We start from the raw sequence: 12109 nt of genomic DNA on the forward strand, positions 1-12109 counted from the left end.
ATAACTTTTAACTTGCACAGACAATCAGAAGCCCTGCTGGGAAAATGCCCCACAGAGCCCCACCCACGTTCTAGAAACACTTGGCTGGCACCAGGAAAGGGGTCAGCAGGTGCCATGTTACCCAGAGGCATCATGTTGGGGACCCCTGATCTAGTTTTTCCTTAGTGTTCGTTCATGTGCAGAACATTTGTTTGAAAAAAGACCATTAGGCCTCATTAGCTCTTGCCAGACACAGGTTTTATCAAAGTGAGAGAATGATAGCAGAACTACTGGAGGGAAGGTACCGAATAGGCAAGAAGGTGGTAAGTTGGAACCTGAGGGAAAGAAGAGCTGGAAGACTGGGAGAAAGAGGGCTAGTAAGAAAGTAAGAAATGACTCCGATAGGCCTCAGGACAGGTGAGACTTGGGTGGGAAGAGGACCAGGCAGGTAACTAGTGAGGTAACAGATACAACAGGCCACGTTGGCAGTCGAGAAGAAACACCAAGGAAGAGGAGGGGGAGTGTGCACATGCAACTGAATATTCATCTGCAGTAACATCCAAATCTTTGGTAGTAGGTTGCTAGTGTAATCATTAATGTGAAATGTTACTAATTAGCATTTTGAGTAATGAGCACAATTAATTATTACGGTTTACTTACTGGGCATGATTCAGCATAATAAATGCTTTAGTTAACAGATAGCCTCAAAACACATTTTAATTGATGGTGAATAATCTCTTCAGAAGTTAGAATTGCACATTCAGATACCGTGTGCTAAGAAGGGCTACTCCTGTGCATTTTCAGATGATGGGGATATTCCTGTAAATCACATTGCTGTGTCAGTTCTGTCTATATTTACTCATGTAATAGTGTAAATCCATTTAAGTCAATGGGTTTAGATGGGTGTAACTCTGCTTAAGATGGCCCTGTAAAGGATCAATTTGTGATGAACAAGATTTCTAATACTCTGGATCGAGCACAATACAGCTCCACTAAGACGTACGACAAATTTGTACTTACCTGGAACCCGATGCTCTGTTTTATGGCAGAACAAGACTTTGATCAAACCCTCTGTTCTGTCTCTCTGCCAGGACTTCTTCTGTTGATCAGAGCTGCAGATACCTGACGTCACTCCTTTTTAGGATGGAATCAGTCTATAGGGATTTGAAAGTAAAAAAAAAAAATTAAAAAGATGGCCCTTTAAATGTGCTCTCCTGCCAATACCAAATCCTATGCATAAAGAAATATCCCAAAAATCCAGAACAGCTTATCTGTGGCCCTGTCCATACGAGCCCATTTGGGCCGGGAGCGGGACGGAACGGGGGCGGAGCAAACGGGCACGATCCCACCTCAACATCTGGGGAGCGTGCCGTCTCCGTCCCTGATCCGTCCCAAATGCCAATACCACGCCGTAAAAAAGAACCACCTATCTAGGTGGTTGCATCCATTGGCGTGCCTCAAGCCGGGCTGTGGAATCGGCGGCGCGTCCTTGCGCCGCCGCATCCCGGCCCCCGGCCGAACTGCGCATACTCGAGCATGCGCAGTTCGGCAGCCTCCCCCTCCCATCGGACTTTTACTCCCCGGCATCTGATCGTGCCGGGGAGCGATGCGCCGCGGCTCAGGGGATCAATGGGATCTCGCCACGGCGTCTCAAGTTTGGAGCGGCTCTGAGTAGCCGTGTTTCAGCCGTCCCGTGTGGCAGGGGCCTGTCTAACACCCCAAGAAGATTAATGTACGCAATTAATTCTATGAAAATCTAGATACCTCAAGTCATGCCTGGACTCTATTAATTTTGCATATTATCTAATGGTAGTCCCATCAGATTTTTGAGATACTAGAGTGATTTCCATCTTGTCAGAGAATGTGAATACTCATACCAATGGCAACTAATATTCCTTAGCTTTCTTTGCTGATTATAACATGTCAACTTTTTCAAGTAGCTGTTTTATTATCTTTATAGCATTTTGCAGAAAACATGAGAAATTGCTGTGCAGTGCCATTATTCAATGAGACATTTTGATGATTGCAACAACTGTACATCTTTGAGATTCTCCTGGTATCATCGTTAGGAACAAACTGGTGAGAAGTTACACAAACATTGCTGAGAATCTGAGTGTTTTCCTCTCTAGAGGTTTCCTGTTACATACCGATTGTCTTAAATCAGAAATAGACAAGCCTTTTAATGCTGGGTGTTTGCACTTGGCCTACATCTGTAATCATAGCTGGTTAGTTGTCATATAGACAGTCACTGTCTCCACATTTGGAAAACCCATCTGCTCTCAAAACCCTTGCTCTGGCTGGAAGTGCATATATTTCATCCCAGATTTAAGACAGCAGATGGCTCTCTTGAGTTTCCCTGCAGCACCCAACACTGTAAACAACTATCTTGCCTTTCCAGATTGCAAGTAGAGAGAGTTTGTTTTTGTTCTCCAGGGTAAGAAAAAAAAATCACATCTCCTTGACCAAATTCTGATGTTGCCTTTCATTCCCTTCTCCCCCATGACGTCCTTCATCCCCTCTCTCTGCATCCCAGACAGGAAGTGTGTGTGTGTGTTTGATCTGAAATATTGGGATGAGACTTTATGAATTGCCATTTAGAATAAAGGTGAAAATTCATGTCAGTGGCAATTACAGCAATAGATATTGCAAATAATATTTGCTAGTCACTTGCTGAATAGAATATCTAACCTTCTAGAGTTGTTATGTTAATTTACATCACTGTGCAAAGCAAAACCCAATCTGTTCACCAAACCATAATGGCTGTTTAAAAGAACATTAGGAATCCTTGGGATTTGCTCTTATTTTCTGTCTTGTACATCAGATTTCTTTAATAAAGTTGACACTGGTAGATGAATGCTGTTATGAAAAGGTTCAGTCTTTCCTCTTAATATTAGTAAACAAATTGCATAAATGCTGTGGTTTACAACTATCGATAATATTGCAGGGGCAAAATAATTGGGCATAGCCTAGAAAAAATAAAACATTAAAAAAATTATCTCCCTTTTAAATTAATGGGATCTAAGTATGTGATTAATGGTGTAATCCTAAATACAGGTACAGAGTTCTAAATCCACTGGTGTCAATGGACTTAGAAAAGTGTAACTCTGTTTCGGACTGCACTGTAAATTTGACTTTGTCATGCCTGTTAAAATCCTGTGTATGAACTTAAAGCTTTTTTAATAGACAAAGTACTTTTCAATAGTTATCTCACCACATATCAGTTATTTAGTTTACTCATAAATATCAGTTATTTAGGTTATTCATATTTACTCTACTTGATGAACAACTGATAACAAATTATTCAAAGGTCTACAGAGAGTCCTTGTCTGTGATAGGATTTTTAAAAAATGTGGGACAGATCATTGATAATATCTTTATTTTCTTTTGAACGGCATATTTAGACTACAGTTCTCTTTAACTTGAAGAAACCAGAATTCTTCCTTTGTAGATTTTTTCATTTCATTTTGGTGTCTCATACTGTGAGTGGCTGTTTCAGATCTTTGTTTTGTACTGTCCATGGTCCTGGACAGAGAATAGATCTTGCAAAGCAGTAAAAGAGGAACTTTTCTACAGAACAAGGCTGTTTCTTAAAAAACCCACTCCTTGTATAAAGCCCAACCATGCAGAAAACATAAGAAATACATTGTGGTATGGGCTAAAGAGGATCTTTGAATTAGTAAAATACAGATTACACAACTACTGTTTAATGCTAGGAAATCATATTGTGAATTGTAGCAAATGTGAAGAATTCCTTGTCCTGTGAGAATACCCAGGATAAAACATTCTCCTGAACTTATTTAGTATCACTCCAAAACCCTGTCATAAATATATCTGCACATTCTAGCTGAAAATGTGCTTCCCATCTCAGTCTAGCTATTTTTAAAGAAAAAATAGAGAATAGAATGGAAACTGAAACATCTCCCATGTAAATGTTATACTTCATGAATTAAAGAACTTGGGAGGATACTGATTGCTATTTTTAGAACCACAAAAAAGCCAGCTAAACAATGGAACATGTTGAAGTTCATATTTAGAAAATTCCAATTGATGTGCTTTAATTTCAGAAAGCTGTCACCCCCCCCCAACTAATGCAATAATCATACAGGAGTATATATATACACCTTTATAAACAGCTTGCCTGTTCCACCATTTTTAAAATGCACTGAATAAACCCACACAATCTGGACACATTGACCTTTAGCTCTGTGAATAGTTTAGTGGACATTCTTGCGCAAGACTTAAGAGTTTTGGGGGGTTGTTTTTAAACTATGGCAGAGCCAGTTTGCATGGCTGATTGGGAGATCTTGGGATAGCCCAGATAGGAAGTCCAAATATGGGATTTGCTTCCCACACCTATGATCTGTGTGTGTAAAGGTGGCAAGAAAGAGCTACACTGCATATATTCAGTGGCAAACGGGTAGCAGATTTTGCCCTGTATGAGCCACCATCTTTTTTTTCTGTAGTAAACGGGCAGAGTAACTAGTGTGCACTAATCATAATTACCACTTGAACGCTTGGCAGACAAATTAATCACAGACAACTTGGATTCCCCCCCCCCAGCTCAAGAATCTTTAGCTAGAGCCAAGCTCCAGTCAGACGAGGTGATGTGAACCCTGTTTATGCCACCACCACTCCGAAGTCCAATGACTCCACTCTTGCCCCACGCCTATGGCTGAATTTACAAGCATGTGTAGGTTCTTTACTCTTTTTTTGGTTTTGAACAGCAGTTCTTTTTGGGACCCAGTTCTTTTTCCCTCCCCAAACGACTATATTTTTTTCCACTTCTCGAGAGCCTGAGGCTTTGTTGTGTCTGTAGCCGCCGTGCATGTTGTGTCTCAAGTCGAAAGTGCGTGTCAGCCCGCGGTTTTGTTTGGTTCCAACTCCATCCACACTTACTTGCCAGGCGATAATTTTTACAACACACCTCTCTCTCTCTCTCTCTTAAAAGTTTCCTCTGATATGCTGGATCCCAACCTTTTTCAGCCTGTGGTCACCATTAGAATTCTGACACTGGGGGGAGCACAGTCACAAAATGGCTGCCGTGGGAGGCAGGGCCATCTATAAAATGGCAGCCATGGCTTACCTTCAGTGCAGGTTAGGGTTCCCAAATCCCCCCGGGGGGTGGATTTCCCCCTGCTTTTGAGGCCCGCGGTGAAGACCGCAAAGCTGGGGAAGCGAAGGCGTCTCTCTCTCCCTCTCCCTCCCCGGCGCGTCCGCCTCGGTCGGGGATCCTCTCATTCAACGAAGGGAGCGGCGTGTGTGTGTGTATGTCCGTGCGTGTGCCCAATTGAGTGCGGGGAGGTGAGGGCGTTGCGGCGGCGGCGGGCTGGGCGCTGGAGGAGGCCGCCTTCCCCCGTCTCCAATCGATCTGCCGCCGATCCCACCGGCTAGCCGAGATGGCACCCGGCCCACTCGCGCGTGTTGGTGCTCCTTTTTGGCATCTGCCTGGCGGTTTCCCTCCAGAAAAGGTTACTCAGTCTGCTGCTGTCCTGGAAATCTCTCTCTCTCTCTCTCTCGAGTCCCTTTCTTGATTCCTCCACCCCGCCTTGCAAGGAGTTCAGAGTATTTTGGCTTCACCACAGCCTCGCGAGGGAGGTCAGGCTGAGAACGAGCGGGAACGGGTCCCAAAGTCACCCAGCAAGGTTCCTGGTAGTAGACGACGACGACCTGAATCCAGGTTCTAGACCCGCCCTCCCAGCCACCCGCCACCCCCGCCCCAAATGAAAGAGTTAAGGTGTGTGTGTGTGTGTGTGTTTGAGGAGAGCAAGCGCACGGCCAGGGGACCCCGAGAGTTCTGTGCCGGTATCGCGAGCTGAGCTTTGGGTCGGCGCGCCAAAGGAAAGTCCGCCCCCTTTAACGGGCGGCACAAGACTCCTCTCGCCGTTCGAGGCTCTTCGTCGTTCTTCCCCGCCCGGAAGGTGAACTTGGCAGCTGCTTCCACCGCCGCCGCCCAGTCTTGGCGGCTGGGGCAGGGAAGCTTGTGGCGGGAAGGCGAGAGACACGGGGGGGGGAGGAGAACCCAAACAAAACCACCGGTCTGCGGCTTTCCTGTCAGCTGTGGGGCTCGTAGTCGGGAAAGGCAGCTGAGACTTTCTAGGGCAAAGAGAGAGAGACCCATTCAGATGACAACTTCTCGCTCTCGCGCGCGCAGGGATACACTACTCCTGTCTCTCACTTTCTGGCGCACCGTCTCCTTCCCTCTGGCAGCCCGTGCCCTCTGCGCGCTCTCTCGCGTACAGTTTTTGTCTCCCTCGCGCACGCCCCCCTCCTTTCTCCCCTCCCCTCCCCCACCACAACACGCACCCCACGCGCACGCCGGCGCGCACCAAAGCCCCGCTGGAAGGAAGCCGAGGGGTGGCAGCACATGGCTTTCTCTCTCTCTCTCTATCAGCAAAAGGCAATTTCCTCCAGCAAATTGCAGGGCGCTTTTCTCTATCTCGCTCGCTCTTTGTTCTCCCCCCCCTGCCCACCTCTCTTTGCCTCGCCTCTTCTTCCCTCCCCTTCCCATTGGATTCTTATTATTGTTTGGTCTCTCCTTCCTCCCCCTCCCCACCCCCACCCCAAGGACAAATCCCCTCCCTCAGTCGTCTTGGGGGAGGGGGCAGGGAGGATGGGGTGGGCATGAGTGTGTGTGTGGAGGAGTGCAGGGGGGGACTCAGCTTAGAGGGAACGTTGTGTGGTGCAGTGTTTAGTGCCTGGGGGAAGCAGGCTTAACGTCTTTGCTCAGTCATGACCCCTTACCCTGTCATACTCTCTCAGTCTAAGCTACCTCACAGGGTTGTTGTGAGGATAAAATGGAAGGAGGGGAGACTCGTGCACGCTCCTTTGCTGCTGCGCGCTCGGCCCGAAGCCAGGGGAGCGCCATGTGGTGACGGGTCGGCCGCGAAGACTTTCCTTCGGCGCGGCGGCCCTTTGGCCATGGGTGCCCGCCTCCTCGGCTGAGCTTCGCCCCGCGCCCGTCTCTCCGCTCGCGCTTGGCCGGAGCGCACGACAGAGCCGGCCATGGCTGCGGCCATCGCCAGCGGGTTGATCCGGCAGAAGCGCCAGGCGCGCGAGCAGCACTGGGACCGGCCCTCGGCCAGCAGGAGGCGCAACAGCCCCAGCAAGAAACGCGGGCTTTGCAATGGCAACCTGGTGGATATCTTCTCCAAGGTCCGCATCTTTGGCCTCAAGAAGAGGAGGTTGCGGCGCCAAGGTGTGTGCGTGTGTGTCTGGGGGGTGGGTGGGCGGAGGTGGCCCGAGGGACAAGCTGGGGCTGGCAAACTTGGCCTGTAATTGTAAAAAACCAAACCCCCCCTTTTTTTAATAAGGAGAGATCCAGCCCTAGCTGTGACGGGTAGGTTGTTGTGGTGCCCATTTTGCAGACAGGGAACTGGGACGGCCGAAAAGGTCCTGACTTATCTGAAATGCCCACTCACCTCAAAGCACTAATGGGAATCTGCTCAGGCAACTATTAGATGACTTGGGGAACTCACAGCCACTAGATGTGATGACCAGGGTGGGCTTAAAAGGGGAGTTGTTTAGGTTGATGGGGAGGTCGGTCAGCAGTAATAGCTTAATGGGACCTCCACCTTCACAGGTAGAATGCCTCTGTCAGATGCTGCAGGATCAGACAGGAGGTGAAATTGGCTGTTGTATAGGGGCCCAGCTTCATATATTCTCCTTGGCACCCAAATGCCTATTGCTGGAAGCAGAACTAGAAGAATCCATGGTCTTTCTCAGCACGGTCTGTTCTTATGTTCTTACTTTCCCATATGTGCTGACTTGGTAGAAGACGCCCCACTGCTTACCTGCCCTGTTTTGTGAACAAAGTAGACTTTTATATGGTGGGGGGGCAATTAATCACATCACCTGTGCAGGTAGGGTCAGTGTGCAAAATCTCTCTGTCTCTTTTATGCCCATTTCACCAAAGGGAGACAGTTTGCCCAGGACCACTCACTGTGCTGGTTGCATTGAAAGGCATTTAAAAATCTGACCTGCAATCCCTGTGCACATGGCTGAGATAACAGGACAAGCAGATATCCCTTCATCCTTCCCCCCACAATGGGCAACCGCACTCGCAATTGCAGATGTTAAGGAGTGGCTGGGAAAATGGCCAATGCCCTCTCCCCCCCCCCAATTCCACTGGATAGTTATGGTTGAAATAGGAATTCCTTTCTAATTTCCTGATTTGTTAGCAGAGAGGTTAGTTCAGATTAATTGTTTCTGAGTGATGTAACGGTATATGTGGCATCGTTCTTGCAACTTTATTTTGCTTCACACTAAAGTGTCATTACAGTGCAGTCCTAGGCAGAGTTACACCTTTCTCAGTCCATTGAAGTCAATGGATATAGAAAGATGTAACTCAGTTTAGGATGGCACTGTTAATCAGTGTTCCTACGAATACTTGGGTTGAACTGTGTGGGTTGTGAGTGGTCTGCGAGTACAACAAAATCTGTTGCCCTTCAAATCTGATAACTAGATTCTTCCGTCTCTCCCGTCCAAGTCTCTGAAACTAAGAAGCCCCAGATTTAGATCCTTTCATCTCACTCTCTAGAGCACAGGATTGTAGATGCTAATAGACAAGAGCAGCCCTAGAAGAAAAAATATGCTGTAACAGTACCCTGTGAATCCTTTGACATGCTCTTTGTCATTCACTATTTCTTCCCCCTTTCAATATTGCCATTTTTTTTAAAAAAAAGAATTTTTAGAAACCCCAATATGTTGTCGATGCAGCTCCTAGGGACTCTGTTCTTATTTGCAGTAATCAGTGGCTGTTGAAAGCCACTGAAGAACAGTAAAAGATAAATTTATGAAATGTGAAAGATCGTTTACCAAAGTGCATCAAGCAAACGAGAAAATTCTTGCTAGTGTCCAAATGGAGAAGTTGTATTTGCAAGAAAGGAACCCAGAGAATTACCATCACAGGACCAACTGAGAAACACCGGTCAGCTTCCATGTAAGGGTTGATGAAGACATACATTGAAACAGTTTCCTGTGAATGGATGGTAAAATTATATACATGTTTTGAAGACAGCAATAACTGCACCATTCATGAGCTTCCTCTTTTACCATCCAGTTTGTTGTTTCAGGATTAGAAAATGGATAACATAAAATAGTATAGGCATTTCCAAGTGCTCTGTTCCTTTAAGAATTTACATTTATAGAGGTGGAGAATCCCAGGGACATGAGTGTGGGGGAACCCCATTCCTCTTTCCCCCATTACACCCTGTTCTTGCAAACAGGCTTATTCATTTTACGTCGACTCGTGACAGTCATCTTCCTTTCTTCTCATCCACCATTTGGAGACCCCCTTGATGCTCTCCTTACCACCTCTTCAGTCTTAGCACCAATTGCGCCCTATTTCTTTTCTCTATCTGGACAATCAAGCTTTATGTGCTTCCTTCAGTTTGTCTCTTCAGAGAGCTCTCTATGACTATCAGTAGTGTGACCCTCGCCAAGCAAAGGCAGGTTATGTAATAACCATCTAAGGATTTTTTACTGTATTTGAACAAGTTAATACACCAGATGTACTGTGCATTTGTGCGTTTACATTTCTGTTATTCCCCCCTCTCTCCCACTTTCTCTGTATGCATAGTGTAATGTATTCTCATGGAGAAAAAATGGTGGTTCTCTCCTGCTCCAGGTGGATTCGATCAAAGCAAAACAGACCATAAAATCAGTGTCATAGGAAAGCTGTTCCATCTTTTGCCTCTGAGAATATCCTTCATCTGGTGATATTTTGAATTTTTGTTTGGTGTGGCAGAGTTATTATCATCTCTGTTTTAACAGTGACTAGGATCTCTCCAAAACCTGCAAACCCCCCTCCTTTCCCCTTAAAGGTTTAATTCGTTCTATCCTTCATGCTTACAAGGTCCTTTCATTAACAAAATTCATCAGGGAGTAAGAGAGAAATGGTTGTTCTGGCCAAGAAAGCTGTGGCTTTCTTTCTAGGATGTAACTTAACACAGTACCTGTAAAGTTAGCAATGACTTATGAAAAAAAAAGATAGCTTTAGGATCTATTGTACTGAATATGCAACGTGTGAAGATTCTTTTCAAATAGCTAAACAAATTACCCGACAACATCAACTTATGACTCTAATAATGGTACTAATGATATTGGCTGCCACAGACTATTAATCTTTTTTTTTTCTTTCTTTTTGGAAATGCAGACAGTACAGTGATGTTTATGGCTGCTAAACACTGTGACTGACCAACAGCAGCCTCAGCTAGGCAATATTAATGACTCCATTTGTTATCTTGATTCCTTAACCTTATATATAGTCAAGGTACTTTATGGCCTTTGGAACACTGTTGCTTTTATTTCCAGTGTTAAGATAAAGGTCATTTCTGATTTGCTGTTTTTAAAGAGTTCCTTGGATTATTTTTCTATCAAATATCGTAGTTGCTTAAATTATATATACTTGCCTTTTGAAGAGCCTGTTGGACTAGCATACCTAATGAAAATGACAAGGAATTCTGTTATCAAGTAATTACTCTCCTCGGTGGATTACACTGTTGTAAATATGGACAAACAACCACAAAGCACTACCAATAACATATCCCCCACCACCACCGTTCTTTGGCATGTCTAGAAAGAAGGATAAAGTATGTCTAGAGTCTGCACAATATATAATTCTTGAAGTTATGTAGAGGAAATGACTTAAATTAGTGATCTTCACATACCCTTGTTAAAATATAAGGATTGGTGTATGACGAAGGATAGTTTTCAACCAGTTATTTAAGGACTAAGGAGGTTCCATAAAGAGGGTAGAATCCAATAAATGCAATGCTTAGATTGATTCTTCATTAGGAGAATGTTCATTCAGTCCTATGTTATCTTTTCATTTTATTGAAAAGATACACATCTCTAGTCCAGATAAGTATAAGAGATAATTAGATTATATAATACTTTGCTTTTAAGAATGATATTCAGTATTTTTCTTTATTTTTTGAGCATCGTATTTAAAATACTGTCGCTTATAAATCTGTAGAGTTTATTCTTTCTTTTTTAGAAGAATTATTATCCTTAACTCTTCTTTTGTCAGGTAAGGGAAGAATACCTTCAGCAGTTAAGTAAGTGTAGCTGATGGTAGTTTACTGTTGATTACAAACACAATTGTTATCATTATATCAATACAGTAAAGTGTCATGGAATATACCAGTCTTTTTTTTTTTTTTGGTAATTTTTTTCCCCCAAAATATGTTTTAAAAAAAGAATAGTAAAGTTGCATTAGATACAAAATGTTTTAGAATTTTGTTTTTGAATATGCCTTGCATATTGTATTTAAATAAATATGTATATGTATAATTTTCAGATTGTGTAATTTGTATTTTAAATTTAAATCTGCATTAATTTGATAAATATTTTGAAATCATTGCTAGTAACTTTCCTCTGGTATCACCAAATTATTATTACAGGCTGGTTGTTCAAGTTGGTAGACTCTGAGAGAAATTTTATTGGCCTGCTGCTAAAATCAGGAAGTGGTTCTGGGAAAGTTTTGAATGAAGGGGGCAAACCATATTCAATTCAAGTCAGTGGTTTTAATGGATCTTAATACATGGATATTTAATATGTGTCGTTGACATGTAGTCAGCTGAAGGATTGTTTGAAATTTTATCATTTTTATTCAATCTTTTCATCAAATCCAGGGACGTTCATAATAATCATAATCATTTATTGATACATATAAAACTTTATCAATTTTCACCATATTTATTTTTAGAAATACTTAGGATGCAATCCCAAAGTGCATTCACTTCTAAGATAGATCTACTGGTATCAAGTTGGCTTTACTGCTGAGAAAACATGTTCCCACTTGGGGTGTAAATCTATTTCAAAGTGGGTTTTCGTTTTATATCCTGCTTTTCTCCTTAATTGGGACCCAAAGCAGTTTATCAGATTGTCACCTTCTGCACTTTATCTTCATGATAACAACCTTGTGAAGTAGGGTAGGCTAGGATATTGTGATGGGCCCAAGGTCACCCAATAAGCTTCCATGGCAGAGCTATTTCAAACCTAGTCTCATGTCCTAGTCCAATGCTTTCGGTGCCATGCCAGGCCTCAAGTGCCTGTTTCTTCCATCTGTTGATTAATTCATATGCAAATGTTAGTTCATGTTCTTTTTCAAAGTTAGACTACGGTGTAG

The 12109-nt window shown here is 43.8% G+C and overlaps 1 protein-coding gene across 1 annotated transcript in view; it reads left to right on the forward strand.

The window, feature by feature from the left end:
- The first annotated feature begins 6981 nt into the window (after positions 1-6981).
- FGF14 (fibroblast growth factor 14) overlaps positions 6982-12109 on the forward strand; it is a 147119-nt gene continuing 141991 nt past the window's right edge. The window contains exon 1 of the mRNA XM_015423199.1: positions 6982-7174. Within this exon, the coding sequence (XP_015278685.1) occupies positions 6982-7174 (193 nt within the window). The remainder of the gene's footprint in view (positions 7175-12109) is intronic.

Source organism: Gekko japonicus, unplaced genomic scaffold (genome assembly GCF_001447785.1).
Source record: "Gekko japonicus isolate JY-2015 unplaced genomic scaffold, Gekko_japonicus_V1.1 scaffold808, whole genome shotgun sequence".
Classification (NCBI taxonomy): Eukaryota; Metazoa; Chordata; class Lepidosauria; order Squamata; family Gekkonidae; genus Gekko; species Gekko japonicus.